Source organism: Barbus barbus (assembly GCF_936440315.1).
Source record: "Barbus barbus genome assembly, chromosome: 33".
NCBI lineage: Eukaryota > Metazoa > Chordata > Actinopteri > Cypriniformes > Cyprinidae > Barbus > Barbus barbus.
This window is the reverse complement of record NC_136761.1, coordinates 5,049,346-5,074,143: the sequence shown is the minus strand read 5'-3', so window position 1 is coordinate 5,074,143 and position 24,798 is coordinate 5,049,346. Positions and strand designations below refer to the sequence as shown.

Genomic DNA, 24,798 nt, shown 5'->3' with positions numbered 1-24,798 from the left:
TGTTTTGATGTAAAATATAATGTGCAGTGTTCCTAATGAATGGAAATAAAAAATATTATAAGGATTTTGAGCTTTACTCACGTTTTTAAAAACACTGCTATTATTTTGAACACAACTGTAAATATCTGAAAACTCTGCTGCCTTACTGCACTTCTCTTTACTCTGCATAATGCATAAAACTAGATTTTTACATTCTCTGAAGAATGTGTTTGTGCATCCAAAGTTTGCTGACATGATACCAGCTTGTTATGTGGTTATGATATTCACCCCCGGTTTCACAGACCAGGCTTAAGCCTAGTCCTAGACTAAAATGTAAATCTGAGCCGTTTCAACTGAAATAAACTTACACTAACTGATCTTAAAACATGTTAGTGCCTTTGTTTTGTCTTAAGATGCACACCAGAAATGCTTTTTTCTAAGGCATGTTTATAAAAATTACTTAAATGTCCTAATTGAACTATGGCCTAATCCTAGTTTAGGCTAAACCCTGTCTATGAAACCGGACCTCAGTATTTTAACTGTTAAGTTAAGGGTTGTTGTTTACTGGCCCAAGTCAAACATGCCCACCCACAAGTCTGTAACATAAGGTGGAACATTCACTGAAATCATAGCAGGACAGAAAGGAAAACAGACAGTGTATTTCAGTAAATGGAGATAATGTGATATGTTGATATGCGGACATGTGTGGGTGGCTTCTCTTTGGTTATATAGGAATGATAAATGTGAGTGGCACTTAAGTATTTACTGTTATATAATGCAGTGGTGGCATATTCACATATTTATAGTACTGCAAATAAAATTGATAAAAGGGCTGATTTTTCACACAGGACAAATTCAGTCACTATGTACAGTGTTTTAATATTGTGCAATGTAGTGGTCATATTGTACCTTCAAAGCAGCCACAAACAATCAAATATTTTTTCAGCAATGTTTAAGGTTTGAAATGTCTACTAAAATCTCAAATAGATCTTATTATTAATATATATGACAATAACAATACCAAACTTAATAAAAAGATCTTTAGGCATGTCTAAGAAAAACTTCTATTGTTCTGTACAGTATTTTCACAGAAAAATCGTTAATCATTTTCACATTTGTTCTATATGCCCTAAAATGTAAGTTACCTAAATCTTCAATAGATACTTTTGAGCCAATCTAAGGCATAATAATAACAAAACACAGGCACACACACACACCCAAATAGAAATGAATTATCTTCCAATACATTAACTAAATTAAATATAATATCAGACATTCAAAAGCCCTATTATCAGTAAAACATGGGAAAGCTAGTGAATGTACAGTAATCTCTCACTGTAGAAAATTAAGATGTCCAGATGCACTGGTTTTTGGAAATTTAGGCATGGCTTTCAATTTCCCCATGATATGCATATTCATATTCCTAAACGTTTGATTAAATAGTTAAAGGGGAATTAAATAGTTCAGGGATTGTAGTGGTATTTTATTTGGTTACTGTAGCACTGAGGTGTCCAAGTCTGCTTCTGAATGACCACTTTCATGCTTCAACCCTAATTAAAGACACCTGAACCAGCTAATGAAGGTCTTCAGGATTATAAGAAACTTCAAGGCAGTTGTGTTCAAGCAGCCTAGCTCAACTCTGCAGGATCGTTGTCCTCCAGGAACAGAAATGGGCACCTCTGCTGTAGGTGCTACAGAAAGCCATTCACTTTCATACTTGGAATAGGCAAAACAAGATGACAGCGCCTCTGCCGTTTTAGTAGCGCTTTTATCTAATGCACTTTATCAAATATCATTAGTCTCCTTGCACTTCGAAGTTCAGTCTAATACTGCAGTGTATGCCAATGGTCAAAAACTAGCTTCACACAGATACATCTGTAGTAGCTACAGTACTGTCCACTTCAGCTGAGAGCAGAGGGTGGAACAGGAAATTGAAGGCGAACACAAAGGCATTTCTGGCACTAACCCTCCAGTCCTGCTCGATCTTGACCTGTTGTTGTATTGGTACAAGCGGTGAGGCACATGTCTTGCAGCGCAAGGCTTTGAGCTCAAACACTGGCCATTTGCTGCCCAGTCTACCCTCAAGTACCGTGCTGAACTCCACCACGCTACCTGAGCTGAGTGCCAGTAAGACACGGCGAAATTCATTACTAGCCCGCAGCACAATGTCTTTGGTGGCATCATCAAAATCTTGTGCCCCATTGCGCCCCTTCTGCGGCATCCCCATAGTTACTTCAAACTTGTAGTAGTCGAAACGTTTGACATGGCACTTGTGCTTTGCAAGGGCCTTGAGCTGACACAGTGGTTCAGCGGGTCCTGTCTGAGTCTCTTCACAGGCAGGATACTCCTCACCGTATAGACATCGGACCCAGTCCGCTATAAAGACGGGTAGAAGGTTGATGACAGCTTGCACGCCGTTCTCAATCTCAGTGACGCGAACATACTTAAACCGGCCCTCCCACGTCACCCGGTGTCCCTCCAAGTGGCTGCAGAGGATCTGGGCATGTGCCATGTTACGCTCCCTCCAGGCACGAGGACCGCACAGGTCGCTGTACTCCTGCCAAGTCAGGGTGGAGTTGTATACCTTCATCCCCTCCGAACGGTACACGTAGAACCAGCTGAAGAGCACCAGAGCTGAAATCCACACAAGGATCAACTTGACCACACTGCTATGCCGCAAAGATCGCAGCACTGCCAAGGGCGACACACTAAATCGTGTCCACCAGTGCAGCAGGACAGGCAGCACACAAACGCATACTGTTACAACCATTTTTGTCAGTTCCAGGGCGAGGAACCACTGCACTAGCTGCACCAGCATTACAGCTGCTAAAGCCAGCGATACCACCGGCAAAGAAAATAAGAAAAGGAGGTAGCCCACAGCTGTGCGCATAAGCCCCAACAGAGTGGACTCTTGCAACAGCGTCACGGACAGTTCACACCAGATGAAGCACACCAGGTAGGGCAGCAGCACACAGTAGGTGCCACGTGGACCACCTGCTGTGGCCATACGCGAACACAGGTAGAGGAGGTAGAGATACAGAACACAAGGCACACCCACATGCAGTACCAACCGATCACCAAGGTGCATGCTGAACCAAGCACCACCAACTATACGACCCACCCAGCCGCCCAGCAACTGATTCATGAAAGCAGACATGGTGGAGGCAACCTGAGAGAGCAGAGCAAATTTGGCATGCTGCTGCGCTGTTGGTCGCAGGCTTAAGTAGCTGCTTACAGTGAAAAAGACTGCAACCGTAGCCAGTTCCGAACATGGCAAGCAGGACTTGTCTGCCACAGGAAACGAAAGGATGAGGAAAAGCGCAGAAAGGAGGAAGTAGAGGTATGGCTCAAGGTGGTTCCATGTGAAGTTGGACTCGGCCTGCTCAAGGTCGATCCCCGGCTCAAAATGAGACAACATGGCTGTCAGCGCTCGAAAGTTCTCCCATGCCTTGCTGTTCTGGAAGACTCGGAGCGTGCAGATTACCATTGACACGAAGGAGAGATAGAATATAATGAGGGGAATGACAAGGACAAAGAACTCCAGGGTTAGGTTGGAGATGATGAAGAAGAAGATGAGGGCATTGATGTGATGAGTAGGTATGAGGGCGCTAATCCACTGCATGCCAGCACGTGACGCCCAGTCAATCAACACTTCTTTCACCTCCATCACTGCATGAAGAGGAAATTTCAACACCTGTGGGTAATAAGAAAATTATTTGTTTAGCCAAAAATCATTTTTAGTACACTATAACATTGGCTGTGTCTCAAAACATAGCGAGCTGCTTTACTAAATAGTAGTGATGTCAACTGTTAGAAATATTAAGAATTTGTTGTCATTAAAGGGATGGTCCACCAAAAAAATTAACATGTCATTGTATTCCAAACCCATAAGACTATCGTTCACTCTCAAAACATAAATTTTTGCCTATCCATTGAAAATCCACACGACTTGATGCAGGAGAACGGCATGAGGTTGGTTTTCATGCATCAGGCACACGTTTCAGCTTCTGTGGATGCACTTGATGTGCTCTATGTAGGTGTGTTGATCAGTCATCCATTCTACCATTTTTATGTGAATCAAAAGCCTAAATTATATCTGTTCATCTTAAAAAACAAGTGGCAAGACTCGGATTAAACCACTCGATTCAGATGGATTTGGAAAGACAATTTGTAAATTTGGATGAACTTTCCCATTAAAATTTGATTTGATTCTGCAAAATTCTGAAAAACAGAGAATTCCAAATATCATGTATATGTGGCCTACTTTTAGGTAACAAAAATTTACAAAAAATACATATAATACACTTTATTAAAATTTATTTTTTGTGTTGTATTTTAATATTTGATCACTTTTGTTATTGAACCATTATTTATAGGGGAATGCTCGAACACTGATGATGTTGAACATGCCAAATGTCCGATTGTGTCGCAGACATGGAATAACATGCATTGCTAATGACTGTATAAGCAAGGTTTTCTACCAAACTAAAGATGCATCATTTCATCCAATAAATGTGGTGTCTCATGCATCGGCACATTAGCCAACATCCTGTGTGTAATCAGCACCTATTGTCTATGAAGAGCATCTAACATCAATTACTTAGGATATTCCACTTTGGTTAAGATACCATTTGTGTGGACAGCTGGCCATGTAGGCAGTACACAATGAGTCAGCTCGCCAAGTTTTCACATACATAGATTTAAGCAGAAATGTAATCACACCTTCTGATGCAAAGGCAGTTCATCTGGGTTCTTTACTGGCCCTTCATCGTCATCATCATCACCTGCGACCCCTTCCATGGCAGGAGTTGGGGAAATACCCTCAGCATACTGTTTAGTATTCTCAACAAACTTTTCTACACCAATAAAATCAACCCCTGCCAGAGAACAGACACACAAATTAGGAATATTATATGCATATTACTACATATGCAATTAAAGTCTAAAAAATAATACTCTAAAGGAACAACACAATGTATTCACCATCTCTTGAGACCAAACTCTCCAAAACTTTTCTTTGTTTCTGTGTTGGGGTTGAGAGAGGGCTGCTGGGAGCACCATCTAGAGGAGGAGGAGAAGGACACAGAAGCATGTTAAATGTTCTGGAGATATTTACAGTCGACACTGTTGATTTACTGTTGAAGAACTTTTTAGAAAGTTATACATTTTAACAGCATACAGGTTGGGGACAACACAACAGTAATGACATAAAACCATTGTCCAAACTGGTTGATCACAACAACAGATTGCTGATGTTTCACCTGTCTCAGTGTTGAGCTGGCTCACATTTTCCAGAAGTTCAGTGGCAGTGATGTTTTTCTTCCTCTCTGGATTGAGTTTCCAGTACATTAACAGAGCTGCTTTCCTTACACTGCGCTGAAAACGAGATTCACATGCCAGGGAACACACCTCCTCTCTGTTCTCAGCTGTGATGCCTGGCACAAACACAAACGCACACAAACACACACACACACACACACACACACACGCGCACACATTAATCCATTATAAATTCAGTATAGGCAAAGGAATGCCACATCTTCATAATTTAGATATCATAATAAGTATCTGCTTTACCCCTTCTTTCATGCAGGCAGCGCTGTAGCAGTTTCACTGCATCTTTCCGTCCATTTTTTGCCGCGTGGAGCAGCCATGTAACGGCAGTAACAGAATTCACTTCCTCATCTTCTTGCTCAGCTAATCTCAAGTAATACCTGCCAATCTGTCCAAAAACACAGTGTAAATTTTTGTAATTACTATAAAGATGTGTAGTGTGTTTGTTGCATTCAGACCTCTGTCTGTGCTTTGGTGTCTCCATTCTTTGCCCTCTGTTTAAGATCATCTATGCTCAGTTCCTCTGAGATTTCCCCTAGAAAATGAAAATCAGCATACATATTCATTTTATGCTGTCACAACAAATATGTATAGTGGCAAACCAGTCCAGTTTATACTAAAGATGTTCACCCAGCAGATTTTTACACACATTTGTTTTTCAAATCAGACTTTTTTGACTACCTACACCAACTTATTTGCAACTATTTGCAAAGCAGAGCAGTGTGTTCAGGCAATGTAGTCCTGGCATATCTATGGATGTGTTAAATGTAGCTCAGTTTACGACACTTTCTTGGTAGTTAAAAGCAGAAAACAAAGAAGAAAAACATTAAAACAACTGACAACATCAGTGCTCTTCATATGGCAACTGGATGTTGTATTGTACCATTTATGACGTGCATGTCAGGATCATTGTAGTATTGTTTATATATATTGTAGTTTTTATAAATATTTTAAATGATTTAAAAAATATATTTTTATTTTTAAGTTTTAGTAATTAAAAATATTATTTTTTTATTTTAAAAATATATTTTTTAAATATTTTAATTTAGCATTTATTTGTTTTTGTATCAGTTTTAGTAATTTGTGTAGTTGTGGTGACATTTTTAATTGTACGTTTTTAAATGTTAAGTCTTTATCATTTATTTTTAATTTCAGCTTTATTTCAATTACTGAAAACAACACTTGTGAGTGTGTAATATTAGATCTGAACTCATGAGTCAGTGATTATTGACACAGGAACTTGGGGAATACCAGCACGGGAGTATGTGACATCTGAGCTATCGAACATAGAGTGAATCCGTACCCTGTAGAGGAAAAGATGATTGTCCTGGAAAGGCAGTGTGGGAATTGCTGGCTGCATTCAGCTGGGATCGACCTGTCTGTGAGGCGTGATGTGGAGGTGAAGTCATTGTTGAAGGGGAGGGGCTAGGCATTGAAGAAGAGGACACTGGATGCATGGTGTGCCCAGATGCAGAGAAAGCTGTGGGGACAGGTGATGCTGGGGGTGGCAGTGGAGATTGAAGAAGAGAGCCATCCATTTCTAAGCCTAAAACAAAAAGACACAACATTTGTGATAGTGCTTTTTAAAATAAGGGACAGTTATCTTTTCATTGCTGTATTTACTGCGTCAGGCTTTTTTTATGTTTTTTTTTTTTTTTTGAAATGCTAAAGTCCTACTTTTCCTTTCCAGCTCATATGTATTGATTCCACTACATTACCACACTGTTACTATTATTACTACTATGAAACTTAGTCATCAAAAAAAACAACAAAGGAATTCTGAAAGATTTTTAGGGAGATCCCACATGAATTTATTATGATTTTACAGTAGTTGAAATAACTACTACTTCATTTCATGGAAACTATACAATGAAAGCCATTGTTGTTACCATGGTAACTGTTTTGTAAACAGGTTATTTTCTACACTGTTTGCAAAAAGGCTGAGCTGTCATTCTGTCATTGCTCAGCTGTGTCACCTTCACTACTGACCTGCAGAACAGAAAGTAAAGTTACACTCAAGCAAACAATATCAACAAGCAAACAGAAATACCTCCGATCACTTCCAAACGCTTAAACTGTTGATTTTCCAGAATGCTCTTCACAGACATACATAACGTTACATGAAACTACACCGCGAGATTTCAATCACCGACTGCCTTTCTGTCGCTTATTTTTTCTTACCTGAGCTCCTCTATCACTCCATCATAAGTATGGCAGAGCTGTCAGCACAACTCTTGTTACTTAAGCCTATTCTAACACCAGACACCTTGTAACTAAAGTAAGTGATGAGCACACAGAGGCCCGTCCTGCGTCCAGATGCTGCTCAATAATAAACCCTCCCCCACTGACTGACTGACTGACAGGAGCAGAGAGTTGACACTGTCCTGTTCAAGTTCCTGTTGCCGCCTCCCTGGATTTTCAAAATAAAAGACCTAAAATAAAATAATTAAATAAATAATTAAAATTGCCTTGCTTTTTTTGGCCTAATTTTAAGACCCACAACCACATGAAAAATTAACTATTAATTAGATTAGATTAGATTCAACTTTATTGTCACTGTGCAGAGTACAAGTACAGAGCCGATAAAATACTGTTAGCATCTAACCAGAAGTGCAAATAACAAAGTATATAAATAAATATTAAAAAATATGTGTATATAGTTTTATGACATATAGTGCAAGTTATGAGGTAGCGGGGGAGAGACTAGCTCAGTGCAAATGACTGTACACACAACTTGCAAGGAAGTATAAAACGAAGTTGCATTATACAGTGAAGTATGTAAATAGCATATGTTTATATATGGCCAATGACCTTAACGGCATCCGGAGGCAGAAATATGAAAGGGAATGTGCAAAATATCAGAGAAATGTGCAAAATAACAGAGGAAATAATAAGAACATTGTGAGTGAGGAGTGCAGACAGGTTATTGAACAGTGCAGTTTTTTTTTTTTTTTTAATGAGCATTAATGTAATAATGCTAATATAAAGCAATTATAAATATTTTTTGTTTCCAATTAGGATTGTGCACTATTTGTGATAAATTAAGCATTCATGAATTTTAAATGAGATAGATAGAAAATAAGAAGCAGATTTTTTTCTTTCTTTCTTTAATGAGAAAGTCTAAGGAAGTACAATGAATGCAAACCATTCCAAAATCTAGTTCAACTTCCTAGCCGATTCTGGTGGTAGATTCTGGTAACGCCCCATATGATTGTAAAGCGCTTTGGGTGTACAGCAATACCCAATAAATTGCTACATATATGGCTTATTCATTCATTCATTCATTCAATTCAATTCAAATTTCAACTCATCATGACACTATGAATTTTTTAACAGTCTGTTTGGATAAATGTCATCTTTTCACTTCCAGTGCTGTGGACAACATTGTGATTGGTCTCTCTGGCCTAAACGAAGAACATGGTGTGTATTGATCAAGGAATATCACATCGTCGTTAAATGGGAAAAGGAAGAATTGTAGTCTGTACAGCAGGTAGGAAAACATGAATGTAGAGCTGCCATTTAGCCAGTAGCAGATGACTGGATGAACATCCTTCTTGATAAAACCAAGGTACGGTCCCAGTCACGTTTATAGATGACCGTAAGGATCAATAAGCCTGAATATCCAACCAGGACCTCAATCAGTTACGTTTCTGGACTAGAACAAGAAGATTGAGGTACTTGTTATATCCAAATACAGCAAAAATAATCAATTGATAACTACCGATATAAATAAGCTTGAGGCAGGTATGGACAAGCAAGCCTATTTACAAGACTCAGCAAAAATAAATACACCGCTTCTGAAGCTTAAACAATTCAGCAATTACTTTTTACTTGTAAGACATATGGGTCTTGTGAGATATAATGTTCTAGGCAAGTTTGCTTGATCATTAACAAGAAGAAGATGTCAAAATTATTCAGGAAAATAAGATTTAAGTGAAAAAATTAAAAAAAAATTGTGTTGCAAAAGTGAGTACACCCACCTGAAAGCTATAAAATATAAGCTAACTAAATAACAAATTTCAAGTCAAAGGCAATTCTGATCAACAATTATGTTATTCTTTGCCATTTTCTTGAGAATCAAAAGTGTTACATAGCCCATGGAATCATTCTCAGGCGTAATGCTGACAGCAGTGAAAGCACTTGGGAGAGAGCTGTCAGGAGATTTAATGCATATCAGAAAGAAAGAAAAAAATTGGATTGTGTCTTGCATTCTATACTGTTCAAATATATGTTTTTCTATTTGCTTGATTTGAATGGAATAGACCAGCTTACCACCAGGTGCTATAAAACCCATTGCATAAGAACATATATGGCAAAAAAAAAAACAAGCAGCAACATAATTTCATAAATTAACATACTGTTCTTATACATACAACCCTGAGATCACCAAGAAGATGGCATTGTGCTTTTTATATCACTCTGTAAATAAACACAGGAAACGTAATTTTCTATTACTATTTTACATTTAAAAAATAAATAAATAGTAAAATAACCAAAACACAAATGTAACAAAAATAAAAGTTTCACTTTATACTTTTTTTGCATTTTATTTTACATTTTTGTAATAAACTTGTGTAAGCAAAATGCTAAACCATGCTAATCTCAAGCATTTACAAGAGCACATCACAATGGCCCTTGTCTAACATGTTTATAATTGTAAATACATAAAACTGCATGGAATTATTACTCCACCATGCATTGTATAACTACTGTAAAGCAAAGGATTAGAATCCATACTTTACTGTTTAATTTGATCTGATTTTATCACAACAACCAAGAATATGGGTTTAACATGTTAAACTGAGGGCTGTTGTAATAGTGTTTAGTATGTGAGTGTGTGCAGTGCATGATCTTCGGCTGATGAGGAATGTGTGCTGTAACCATGGTGACAGATCTTGCTGCATTACTGAATAGACAAGCCAGAGCAGCCCTTCTTCTAAAGCAGGATAGGATTGCTTTCCCTTGTATATGATATACAGCTATTTACTTACCATCAGGGTCGTATACATTTCTTATAACTCTTTATTTACTCTCTTTTAAGTGTCATGTCAGCCAGTGAAGTGTGAATGGTGCATGAATTTGAGACTCCCACCAATCTTTAAAAACAAAAAATAATGGCATCTGAGATGGCATGATTATCAGATCATATTTCCCTTTTCTAAAACATGGGTTTTCTGTAGTTTTCAGTCTTACACTCATGGCCAAGTATTATTGTGTTTAGGTTCAACATCAGGGACAAACAAAAGAGTCTTTGCCACATTCAAGTTGGACTTTGTACTAGGGTTTACTTGAACAGAAGGTTCACACACACACACACACACACTTTACAAGCTTTGTTGAGTAATACAGCTTAGAGCAGGTTTAAGATAATGAGCTTGTTATGAGTTTCACACACTGAGAATGAGAAGGAGAGTGGCGTCCACATATGTGAAACCCAGTAGGTTTCACATTAATGTTTTTTTTCCTACCACAACTTTAATCATGTATGAAGAAAAATACACTACAGTGATGTGACTGGTGACATTTCTTTCACAAATTTGACCATTTTTATTTATTTTAATTATTACTTTTAAAGTACATGTATGTAGTCTCTCAATATGTCTACATAAAATCTATATAAATACATTAGTAAAATGCTCTTTACTAACTTTAAATGGAGTATACATTGGCATGTCTCACTGTGTTGGAGGAAGAGAGCTACCAAACTACAGAAGCAAAATTAGAAATCTGTGTAAGTAACCCCTTTCATGAATAGTGTTTGCTGGCCAATATAATGGTGATGAAGAGTTTATTTCTCTGTGTATAAACCAAAATGTGTTTTTAAAATACAAAACATGAGTGCTTAGTAAAATATTTTTGTGTTAGAAATCTACACATCTAAATAGTATGACAATTCAGTATCCATGCAGTAACAATAATTGTGTGCCATTTAAGTGCATTATAAGTGCATTTTACGGAAAACAAACAAACAAACAACAAAAACAACAACATGAGAGTACATTTGAAACATTACATTTGTGTATACAATATCAAGGACACAAATACTCAAATGTAGACCTCTAGAAAATATGATAATTTAATTGTACCTATTGTGTTGCATCTGACACCCCCCCCCCACACACACACACACTTAGATTATTGTTTTTCCAGAGAACAGAATACATGTTTTTGAAGATACAATCATTTTCATCATTTTATGCTCTGATCCTTGTGAAAGAAGTAAAAAGACTAAATCCAGAGAGAGAGAGAGAGAGAGAGAGAGAGAGTTTGGCCCGAGGAAGTGGGGAAGTGGACCGCATTTGGTGTTAATCATGCATGCTGTAATGTCTGTGTTTAACTGCACTCCGACATACGTATACAAAGAGAGACAGAAAGAGGCAAGCAGACAAGGAAATCTAGGTCAGAATGATGGCACTTTAGTGATGTTTCTGGGACTGAGGTTGATTTTCCACTTCACTCAGCAAAGACCCACTGTCAACCCCACACACCTCCCTCCCCCTTATGGTGGTGCTGCACTATGACTATGTTCATTCATTCATCCATGCTATAACCACATTTTCCTCTCTCCCTTATGACTTATTACCTGAGTTAATCAGCAGGGAACTCTTATTTGAAACAACCAATATCTGAAAGAACTATTGTAAGCTGTCTCTTATAATAAATATTTGTGTGTTTATTTGTTTAAAAGCATTTATTAAATAACTATATTATTTATTAATGAATTAATAAAATTAATAATGATTTTTAAAAAATATTAGACTTTAATTTTGTTTCAATTTTTAGACTTGATTTAAAGAATTTAGATTTTTCATTATTTATTATTATTATTAACCTATTATTATTAGATAAAACAACAAACCTAGGGTATCCAAATCGATACACGAAATGTATAGAGATTACAGTTTAAGATACACTAATTAACATCAAATAATTAAATACAGCACTATAATTTTTATCTGATAGTGAGGGTTTGCTGAGGAGTTTTGAATGACGTCCTTCACTGTGTGTGTTAAATTACAGATAGTACTATGACTAAGGGTTAGTTTATGTACAGCTGACGTGTGTTAATACATTGCAATTGCTCATATATATGAACTACTTACCGTTGACGCTGCACAGCTCCTTCCCAACAGCGGGAGCGTTGCTCATGAATATTAAAAGCGAGACCTTCACTGTAGTAGGATTCGGATTTCTCTTGCATGTGTGCAGTGGAGACTAATGTAACGCTGCCTGTCATCAACACCACCCTCATCTACACTTCCGCAACTGCTGTCAGATGCCGTGTTTCTCCGGACAGAGCGGAATTAAGGACACATTTTCGGCCTTCTGCACCGCGGACACCTGAGACGCTCACGGCAAGTTACTGGGGATCTTACGAGCAAATGTTCATTTATAACCTGGATCACTGCACATGCCCATCTGATTCGCCAGCACACACACACGGTATTTCATTGTTATAAAATAACTGAGTAATTTAATGCGAACGGTTGTATGAGCGAATGAATGAATTTGGTAGTCTCATCACTTTCACCGGAGAGAGTTTATTGATCCTGCAACATCACACACCCATATTTAATTCATAGCATTTGGTTCGGTAATGTAACAGTGACATCTGTCCTCGTGAAGCTTTGTAAACGGTGTAGCTCCAGACCGTATGATTGGTGTCGATTCTCTTTCATCTTTCCGCTGTCAATCATGATGACGCAGCGCTGTCAGTCATCCGGCGGTGTGTTTGATGTGTTGTGCGGTGGTTTGATGATCGGAGATGTTTAGCTGCAGTGGGTCTGTGATGGCTGGTGCTGTGGGTGTGGTTCTGCCCGCCCGGTGCTGATGAAGACTGCCTCTGTGTCTCTGGATGCACTGCTTACTGGGTTCCCACGGTGATGGGAAAACTGGAAATAACGCGGAATTATGGAATCGTGATTTCCAGGCCTTGAAAAGTTATGAGAATGTCTGCGGGCTATGAATATATATATATATATATATATATATATATATATTTTACTTATGCTCAGCTTCAGAATAGGGAAGAATGGGGCTAGTTGTCACAATAGGTCTAGCCTGTATGTCTGTCATTGGTTTATATCTTGGTTTCAAATGCCCAGTTCAAAAACTTATTTTAAATGGAATATTTTTGTAAATTCTGTCATCACATCATATTTTTTTGATCATCATCTAGCTGTTAGGTATCAAGTGTGCATGATACACATCTGTTTGTTCATTTTTGTTTGTTTGCTGTTTTAAAATCATTTTGTGATTCATAATTATGTAGTCAAACAAACTGCATTTTTTTAGGTGGCTAATTTTGGTTTGATTATGTGGTCTGTAGCCAGTTTCAGACTTACTGTTGTGCTTGTTGGGTTTATTTAAACGAATAGTCCCAATCAGGGGAGAAATATGCACAGATCAAGCACCGAAACTGTTCTAAACAAAGATGTTAGTGGATTTTGTGAGAGGACAACAAAGGGACTTTTCCACAGTATGAAGCATTAGTAATGACTGATATTTTGGCCAGAAGCGACAATTTAACGTTAAAATGCCTTAATGATGGATTTGTTTCTTACAAACATATTACTTGATGGACTGGAGTCATGTCATTTACTTGTGGAATATTGTGATGTTTCTATCAGCTGTTAGGACTCTCATTCTGATGGCACCCATTCACTGCAGTGGATCCATTGGTGAGCAAGTGTAAGTAAATTTCTCAAAATCTGTTCCGATGAACAAAAAAACTCATCTACATCTTTGGCCTGTGGGTGCACATTTTCTGCGAATTTTAATATTTGAGTAAGCTATTTCTTTGCATATCATATTTTTCTTTCCAAGAACAAGAACTATAATTGTTGGGTATAATGTGAATTTGATAAACCCACACTGACCAGACCAGGACTGGGTATCTGAATGAGCAACAGGGCCCGGGGCCTCTGAGCTGTAGATCTCTGACCAGCCACTGGCTGTTTTTAGTCTTCAAATGTCAGCCTACAACAGCACACATTTACTAATTGTTTTATCCAAATTACAATTGCTGCTTAAAGTAGGATGGCATCTGCTACTAGGGACTGTTAGGGGTGAAGGGGGCCTGCAAAGATAGGTAGCTAGGGTCTTCATAATCTTGCCTTGGGAAAGTGTTAACTATATAATTAAGGAAGATTTTCAAGTACTTCAAACCTGAATATTTATAGATATCTTTCACCACATAGACTGAAATTGTTTAATCTACTAACTCTAACTTTACGCAGATGGAGGCTTAATGGAAGGTTTTAACAGAAAGCTTGAACTGTGTTCTCAGGACAAAAGTCATTTTTGTAAACGTCACATAAGGACAAGTTGTTAAATGTGTTTCTTTTATTATACAGTTTACTTCCTCTTTTTTTTTTTTTTTGGAAGCCAGAACACTGGTTTAATATTTCTGTATGTTGCCTTTTATAGTTGGTAAATACCAAGTTACGTACTCTCTCAAAAAAAAAAAAAAGTACAATATCACTGAGTCTTTATTTCAGATGGTACTAATAAACTGATGTACTAATGTACTTTTTGAAAAGGTAACATCCTAGTGACAGCTTTTGTACCTTTTTAGAGTGTACGGTGCTGTAATAAATAAGCTATAAATATGATATTATGGTGATTATCCTGGAATTTTTGTCAGATTAATGTAGCATTCAAATGTGGTTGACCTGGGCTGCGTTTCCCAAAAGCATCGTAAGCCTAAGTTGATCGTAGCAATGGTGGCAATGGGTCTACGATGTACTTAGGCTTATAATGCTTTTGGGAAACGTAGCCTTGGTTTATTATGTCTGACTGTCAAATGCAGGTCTATAGCCAGCTCTGGACTTACTGTTGTGCTTGTTGGGTTTCTTTGCGGTTCCATATTTGATATTTTGTTAGGTGGCTTCAATAAGATCCCGGACGTTGCACATTACTGTCACAACCCTCCTTGCCAAACACACTGTAGTATTTACACTGGCAACATAGCTGTTACGCCCTAACAGAACTTCCCTTAGCGATTGAAACCTGTTCTGCATCTGTATAGAGCTCTTTTTCCACATAGACTGAACATTTTTAATCTGCTTACTCTTACTCTAAACTGAGAAAGGTTTAAAGAAAGAGACAGTGTATCTCCACGGGACAGTCTTGTATGGTCACATGTGTTCACCCATGACCAGCGAGCAGCTTCATTAATTTGAATATGCTGAGATAACACACTGCTGTTTCATTCCCCACCGGTTTAGATTACAACTTTATGTAAGTTTTTAAGATATCAGGGCATTAAAAGTTTCAAAGGTCAGCAGAAATGTTCAACAAGGTAGACGTTTTCATTCTGTGTCCTCTGGTAGTGGTTTACTTCAGTGAGTTTGATTTGTTTTCCTAGGGTGGGACATTTGTAAATGTGTTTTGCATATGCACTATTGGCCTCTATTGAATGTATGTGGCCCCAAAATGTATAGACACTTATGTCAGACTTTAAAATGTACTGTTTGTGGTTATAATTATGCAGATGCCACTTGGTTTGATAGTTCATGTAATGCAATGACATTTTCATGTGTGTCTTAAGTGTACAGGGGCCGCTGTAGTGTTACTTATTGATATACCATTACCGTTTTTATCAAATATTTTAATAATCCTTTATTTTTTTCCAATTTTCAGTTTTAATTTTATAGTAATGTTATGTTCATTTTATTTCAGTTTTAGTTTTTAGTAGAATTTTATCTAATATTGATTTTATTTTAGCTTTATTTCAGCGAACAAAAAGTTTTTAATAGTTTTAGTTTTAGTTAACTCTGCACTACCTGAAATACAAAGTTTAAATACTGTATTTATGAGCACCTCTCTCTTCCCTCTCTGTTTTTTTTTTTAAGATAAAGATTTTGGAGTCTTCCTGTATTTGACGATTAGCTACCTAATAGTGCAAAATGCAATAAAGTGGTTTTATTTTTTATTATTATTATTTTTTTTCCTTTCCAGTTTTTATAGGGAACTTTACTTTGATGTTTCCCATAAACTTGCAGTATCTGCAGACTGGCAGTAAACTCTTGTGACTGGCTGGACATCTGGGAGCCAAATGTGTGTGTGGGTGGGGGGGGGGGGGGGGGGGGGGGCCATATATTTAGCAAATTTTCAACTCATGCAAATGTCAATAATTTTATAAACCCCTGGTTTGCTGTCATTTTGCTTAAGGAAAAATAAAATAATGTTTTGGAACAGATGACGTAATTGTGAAATGTCATTAACAGTTCAAACTAGTTTGTTAAACACTCATTTACTCAGTGTGTTGTAGACCATATAACAAGTCACCAAGTCAAGTTTTTTTTTCTTTGCTGTGCTGTTGTTCATTCTCCAGATAAGAGAGATATTGGAGTTTCAATATCTGTATTAGAGAGCAGTAAAGCTTTTGTGTGTGTCTGTACTCTTGAAGTAATTTTTTCATGTGACAGATAGGTCAAGGTAAACATCTTTATTTAAGGTTAATTAAGTTGTATAGCTATTCTTTTAGTCGCTTATAAAAGAGTTTAAAAAGCTCTCCTAACCTGATGCTCTGTCTTTAGCATCCTTTTTTTTTTTTTTGATGCAGTGCTAGAATTAGCTAAATTTACTGTTTAATTGCTTTTTAAAATATGTAACAAAGGTGAACTTATTTAAAGTAGCTCAGTGTGTTCATGAATTTATAGTGGCCATAAAGTTACAATTTAATATTGTTTAAATATTATTAAAAAATATAATAAAACAAACTGAATTACATAGCTGCAATCACATTGATGATGTTTCTGAGCAATCATGTTTCTGCCGAGAACAAAATTCTATGAAAACAGTTAAACAAAGGCATCAGGATGTTTATTAATACATTTGATTTGAGAACATTTGAGAATGTAAAGTTGATGAAAAATGAAAAAAAATAAATCAAATTGTACATAATTATTCAACCCCCAAATTTTGTACAGAATCTTTTATTCTTTATAACCTTTAATAAACGCTGTCTGTAAGTGCTCAGAAACTTCTGTCACCGCTCAACTGCAATCTTGGCTCATTGAAAAGCTTCCAGATCACTGATAATCTTTATTTTTTTCAGTGCCACTGCTTTCTTTAAATTGCACCAAGTATTTTAAATAAGATTTAAATGTAAAGACTGAAAAAGTCATATAAGAACATTCTATGAACAAACACTGAACCAAGATTTGAATGTATACTTTGGGATAGAAGTCCACTGATCATCAAGCTTAGTCTCTTCACAGAAGACATCACAATCTTTGCCAAAATGGCCTGACACTTCAAAGAATCCATGATTTCCTTCATACAGTCATGATTTCCACTTCTCGCAACAGCAAAACACCCCATAACCAGAATGGTCCAACTTCATGTTTGACTATGGAAATACTGTACTTCTGCTCATAAGCTTTGCGTTTCTTGCAGGCATACCGCTGATCCATGGGTTCAAAAAGATTCAGTTGGGTCACATCACTCCATAAAACATTCTTCCAGAACTCCAGAGGTCTATCCAAATTAATTTTAGCATATTCAAGCCAGCATGTTTTAGCATGTTCTTCTTGGTCAAAAGTTGCATTTGCTGAGTTGTCCTGACATGAAGGCCAAGCTCTTTTAGTGTTCTTCTTATACTCTACATTGAAATGTTGCTTCCTCCTTTCGTCAGGTCATCTTGCAAGTCTTTGGAAGTAAATTGAGGGTTTTTACAGTTGGTAGCACTTTACTTTACAGTACGTGTACTTCCCTGGTACATACATGGTAAATATCTTGTACTTGCAGGCAAATGAGTGGTAACAATAGGTACTTACCTGAAGTACATGTACATAAGAAACACGGCTGTACTTAACAGTCGTACATGCATGGTAATTAGTTTGTACATAAAGACAAGTGTGGGTAATAATGGTCACTTACAGGTAGTGCCCGTACATGGTAATTAGATACTTTACTGTACTTACTAATGTATGTACATGGTAAATATGTAGTACTTACAGATACAAACAGGCACGTCCTTACAGTATCCGTATATGGTAACTAATAAGACACATTACTGTACATACTAATGATATGTACATGGTAAATGTGTAGCACCTACCATCAATTACTCAATAAGTACCTTGGTCCATGTTTATACCCCCCAACATGAGTACCACATAACGTATTCTGTACATTAACTAAAATGTACATACACCAATGCATACATAGTAAGTATATGGAAATAGGACTGTAAAATAAAGTGCACCATTTTACATGAACATTACACAGGAATGACCAGTTCTTCAATCTTTGTAAGCACTGTTGTGGAGAGCAATTTATCATTAACAGTCCTACACAATCAATTGAAATATAGTCCTCTTTTTATTAGGTAAGGTTAGGACTTATCAACCGTATACACCAAGTACAGTATGTCTTGTTTGTTACCACATAATACCACATTTTTTCTGTAGTTGCTACATATTTACAATGTATATACCATTAGTAATTATAGTAATGTGTCTTATTAGTTACCATATACGGATACTGTAAGGACGTGCCTGTTTGTACCCACTTGTCCATAAGTACTACATATTTACCATGTATATTCATTAGTAAGTACAATAAAGTATCTAATTAGTTACCATGTACAGGCACTGCCTGAGTGACTGTTCTTACCCACACTTGTCTGTATGTACAAACTAATTGCCATCCATGTACGACTGTTAAGTACAGCCGTGTTTCTTATTTGTTACCATGTACACACACTTCAGGTAAGTACCTTTTGTTACCTCTCTTTTGCCTGTAAGTACAAGATATTTACCATGTATGTACCAGGGAAGTACACGTCTTGTAAAATAAAGTGCTACCATTTATTCTCTACAGCTTTTTTAAGAGCTCTTTTGACTTGGTCATATTTGCCACTCAGCTTCAGCTCATTCATGGGCTAAATAAATGAACCTGTGGCAAGCCATTCAGACCATCACTGACTACAAGCCCCCGCCACAGGCCTGTGATGATGACACATCCCTCCCCGATGCACTCAACCACTTTTATTCACGGTTTGAAATGCAACGGCCAACGACCGGGCACTCTGTCTGTCTCCAGCCGACGTAAGGAAGACCCTATCTAGGATTAACCCATGCAAGGCTGCGGGTCCTGACAACATACCTGGCCGTGTTCTGAGAGACTGTGCTGCACAGCTGACAGATGTCCTAACAGATATCTTCAACACCTCGCTGAGTAAGGCAGTCGTCCCCACGTGTTTCAAATCCACAACAATCATACCGGTACCAAAGAAATCACCTGTGTCCTGTCTCAATGAATACCGTCCCATAGCACTGACTCCAATCATGATGAAGTGCTTTGAGAGGCTAGTCATGCTTTTACTTACTTTTACTTTTGTCATTTAGCAGACGCTTTTGTCCAAAGCGACTTACAAATAAGAAAAAGTAACTAAAACTAAAAAGTTACAACTCTATAAATACTATCTACCCACATATTTAAGAAAATAAAGAAATTAAATAAAATTAACACATGCATATAACAACAACATTTCAATAATAAACATATCAATGAAAAAATTAAATAAAAAGCTACTACTATCCCTTGCCGGTGTCCCTGCCCGGTGGAGTCGCACGGTAGAGTCGATGGTCTTTACACTCTTTACTTTTTTACTTTTGTCATTTAGCAGACGCTTTTGTCCAAAGCGACTTACAAATAAGAAAAAGTAACTAAAACTAAAAAGTTACAACTCTATAAATACTATCTACCCACATATTTAAGAAAATAAAGAAATTAAATAAAATTAACACATGCATATAACAACAACATTTCAATAATAAACATATCAATGAAAAAATTAAATAAAAAGCTACTACTATCCCTTGCCGGTGTCCCTGCCCGGTGGAGTCGCACGGTAGAGTCGATGGTCTTTACACTCTTTGGTCTTCACACTAAGAGGGCTTCACACGACGACTGCCGCGACCGCTGCCGCGGTATAATAACCTTTATTATACCAAACCAACAAATGATCATTTCAATTCAGCTGGACCCACTTTCCTGTTTATCAACTACAAATGGCCAAGCAAGTGCACACACTGACAAGATACACGATACAGTACGAGACCAAACGCGATTTCAGCAACTCTCATCCTAGTAAACAAAATAAGCGTTTCCTAGCAACGGCAAATGCGCTAAACACTGAGACAAGTAAATACACTTACGAGCTGATTTTAAACTTCCGCTGATAGACTGCTTCTCTTAAAGACCACTTCATTACACTGCCTTCTGCTGGCGCTTGAACCCACTTTCCTGTTTATCAACTACAAATGGCCAAGCAAGTGCACACACTGACAAGATACACGATACAGTACGAGACCAAACGCGATTTCAGCAACTCATGCATAACATCAAAACCAGCCTCCCCAACACACTCGACCCGCTCCAGTTTGCATACCGTCCAAACCGCTCTACGGACGATGCAATTTCCTCCACCCTCCACCTGGCTCTTACCCACCTAGAAAATAAAGACTCCTATGTTAGAATGCTGTTCATTGACTTCAGCTCGGCATTCAACACAATAATCCCACAAAATCTCATAAATAAACTAAACCTGCTGGGCCTTAACAATTCCCTGTGTAATTGGATCCTGGACTCTCTAACCGGAAGACCTCAGTCAGTCCGTGTCGGCCACAACACCTCGAGCACTACCACACTGAGCACAGGTGCCCCGCAAGGCTATGTGCTCAGCCCGCTGCTCTTCACGCTGCTGACCCACGACTGCACTGCCAAGTTCAGCTCCAACCACATCATCAAGTTTGCTGATGACACAACAGTGGTAGGTCTCATCAGTAACAACGATGAAACGCACTACAGAGAGGAAGTGGCACAGCTGGCTGAATGGTGTGGCACTAACAATCTGTCCCTCAATGTGGGGAAGACAAAGGAGTTTGTGATAGACTTCAGGAGAAACTCCGTTGACCACCCCCCCACTGACCATCGACTGTGGAGAGAGTCAGCAGCACTAAATTCCTGGAGGTGCACATCACAGAGGATCTCACCTGGACCACCAACACCATGTCACTCTCCAAAAAGGCACAACAGCGCCTACACTTTCTCCGCCAGCTGAAAAGAGCAAGTCTCCCTCCACCCATCCTCTCCACATTCTACAGGGGCACCATTGAGAGTGTGCTGACCAGCTGCATCACTGTCTGGTACGAGAACTGCAGTGCTGCTGACCGCAAGACCCTCCAGCGGACAGTAAACACAGCTGCAAAGATCATCGGTGCCCCTCTCCCCTCCATCCTGGATATTTTCCTTACACGATGCTCCAGTAAAACCAACAGCATCCTGAAGGACTCCACCCATCCCTCCCACAGTCTCTTCCAGCTCCTACCATCAGGAAGACGGTACCGGAGCATCAGAGCCCGCTCCGCCAGACTGCTCAACAGCTTTGCTGATGACACAACAGTGGTAGGTCTCATCAGCAACAACGATGAAACACACTACAGAGAGGAAGTGGCACAGCTGGCTGAATGGTGTGGCACTAACAATCTGTCCCTCAATGTGGGGAAGACAAAGGAAACTCCTGAAATATGGACCACCCCCCACCCCAAACCTTACCTCACCAAAGAAAAAAACTGTATGGAACTTTTTTGTGCAATTCGAAGTGTGCTACACACAGGTGAGTGGGCCTGTACAAACCACCTGTAGTAACACACTCTCCTCTATGTGCACTAGACACTTTACACACACTGCTGCGTGTACACAATCCCACAAAAGACTCAGCAATATATGTATGTTTACATGCTCATGCACTACAAATCATCCTGCACTGTTCCCCAACCAGCTGCTCGACTCAAAATGTTTCTCTTTGCACATGTACAGTATTTGTGAAGCATTCGTATAGTTTGTATTTTTTATCTTTTATTTTTTTTAGTTTGTATAGGGTAAATATTTATAAATCGTATACGTATAGTTAAAATCTGTCAGTAGGTTAGTTGTGTATAGGTTTATAGTGTATAGGTGTATAGGTTTATAGTGTTTTTTTATAGGTTTATAGATTTAAATTGTTTTTTTACTTCATTGTTGTATGTCTGTATTTATGTAGCACCGTGGTCCTGCGAGGCATGACATTTCGTTCCACTGTATGTCCCCACATGTAGCGAAATGACTTGTTTTAACAATTTTGTGCCCTACCATACAAACAAGTGACTTCAAAACTTGCAATGATGAATAGGGGTTGAGTAATTATGGCATTGCTGTATTACAAAAAAATAATGTAACTCAAAAATATTACATTATATATTGCCATTATCACCTTTTATATGCCTTAAAACTGTTACAGGTGCAAAAAAACTGGATCTTCAGAAAAACTTACATTTGAATATTATTACAGTATATAATTTTGTAATAATTTTGATTGCAAGTGTATCTGGTATATGAGCTATATATATGTCACTCAAAAAAAAATAATAAAAAAGCTGTAGCAGGGGTGGTACATTTTGGGGGGGGGGCTAAAGGGCCATGAGTACCTTATTATTACATAAATGGTACATATTAGTTCCTTTTGAAAGTTGGGGCCAGTTAAAACACTAGCATGGCAGTCTGAACTATGGGCCTAACTGGGCAAGCAGAAAAAAACAAACAAAAAAAACTGCAGCCATCCTAAAACTATATTTAAAAAAAAAATGTAATTGGAGATAATATAATATTAAAAACATAAAAGGTAATTTTGACAGCCAAACACACACACACACACACAAACAACAACAACAATACACAGTGGTAGGTTGACCACTATAAAATCCTGTCTCCCTGCTACACTAGACCCATTCCAATTTGCCTATCGCCACAATAGGTCAACAGAGGACGCCATCTCAACAGCATTTTACTCTGCCTTCACCCACCTGGACAGTCAAAACACACATGTGAGAATGCTGTTCATAGACTTCAGTTCTGCATTTAATACAGTAATCCCCTCCAAGCTGATCTCCAAGCTCAGCCAGCTTGGAATCAGCACACCCATCTGCAATTGGATTCTAGATTTTCTAACTAACAGACCTCAGTCCGTCAAGTTAGATAACCTCTCCTCCTCCATCATCACCCTGAACACCGGCGTGCCACAGGGCTGCGTACTGAGCCCTCTCCTGTACTCCCTCTTCACCCATGACTGTGTTCCTGTTTATGGCTCCAACACCATAATCAAATTTGCAGATGACACCACGGTGGTAGGTCTGATCAAGGATGACGATGAATCAGCCTACAGGGATGAGGTGCAGCACCTGGCTGTGTGGTGTGCCACCAATAATCTACAACTAAACACCCAGAAGACAAAGGAGATCATTGTGGACTTCAGGCGGACTAGGAGTCATGCACACACACCCATCTACATCAACGGAGCTGAAGTGGAGCGTGTGTCGAGTTTCAAGTTCCTTGGCATCCACATCTCTGATGACCTCACCTGGTCCCATAACACCTCCACTCTGGTCAAAAAGGCACAGCAGCGCCTTTACTTCTTAAGGAGCCTTAAGAAAGTTCACCTGAATCCCAGGATCCTTGTGGAATTCTACCGCTGTACCATTGAGAGCATACTCACGAACTGCATCTCAGTATGGTACAGCAATTGCTCCGCATCTGACCGCAAAGCACTCCAGCGGGTGGTGAAAACTGCTCAACGGATCACCGGCACCCAGTTAACTTCCATTGAGAACATTTATCATAAGCGCTGTCTGGGAAGGGCAAGAAACATCATCAAGGATGCCTCTCACCCTAACCATGGACTTTTCACCCTCCTTCCATCCGGCAGGCGTTACAGGTGCCTACGCTCTCGCACTAGTAGGCTCAGGAAGAGCTTCTTCCCCGAGGCTGTGACACTTCTGAACGCCACACCACCAATCTAACCTGCACCTGCTTATTACTGCACTGGTCACAGTACTTTACACACATGCATTTGCACTACTCATATTTTGCACAGACTGCACATTGTTAAAGTTATTACACTATAAACTGTCTACAGTTGTTACTGTACAAGCACAGTAAATTATTTCTATAAAATATTGCACTACTGCTATTTTGCATAGAATACATTGTTCTATCAATACTTTGCACACTCATCCAGCTGTATTTATTTATTACCACTGTTCTCACGTTTCTGCTGTTCATAATGTGTATATATGATCTGTAATCTATATAATCTACATTGCTCTGTTCATAATGTACATACAATCCCTACATTGCATTCCTATTTATATTCTGTATATACTCTGCTCAATACTGTATATAGCAATTCCACTGTACATTCTGTAAATCATATCTTCACTTACTCTGCACTTATATGTATATAAAACACTATATTCTTGCACTTCTGGTTAGATGCTAACTGCTTTTCATTAGCTCTGTACTTGTACTCTGCATAAATGACAATAAAGTTGAATCTAATCTAATCTAATTTTTGGCCACATTGTGATTGTTGCATCTACTGTTACGTAATACCATGAGACACCACTAGATGGAGGCACAAACATGCAAAATACA

The 24,798-nt window shown here is 38.3% G+C and overlaps 1 protein-coding gene across 3 annotated transcripts; it reads right to left on the bottom strand.

Moving 5' to 3' along the window:
* Positions 1-841: 841 nt before the first annotated feature.
* On the bottom strand, positions 842-7,699 carry LOC306853221 (wolframin-like). 3 transcript variants are annotated; one of them, XM_079390475.1, is made up of 9 exons: positions 7,495-7,674; positions 7,364-7,409; positions 6,617-6,859; positions 5,772-5,848; positions 5,557-5,701; positions 5,241-5,414; positions 4,963-5,040; positions 4,702-4,856; positions 842-3,673 (listed from the first exon to the last, which is right to left on the bottom strand). In XM_079390475.1, exons 3-9 carry the CDS (start codon positions 6,849-6,851, stop codon positions 1,841-1,843), a joined length of 2,697 nt encoding a protein of 898 aa, XP_079246601.1. In that variant the 5' UTR covers positions 6,852-6,859; positions 7,364-7,409; positions 7,495-7,674; the 3' UTR covers positions 842-1,840. The 3 variants fall into 3 exon arrangements, with proteins under 3 accessions (XP_079246601.1, XP_079246599.1, XP_079246600.1); XM_079390473.1 differs by having other exon boundaries at positions 7,364-7,699; XM_079390474.1 differs by lacking the exon at positions 7,364-7,409 and having other exon boundaries at positions 7,495-7,671.
* Between the last annotated feature and the right edge of the window lie 17,099 nt (positions 7,700-24,798).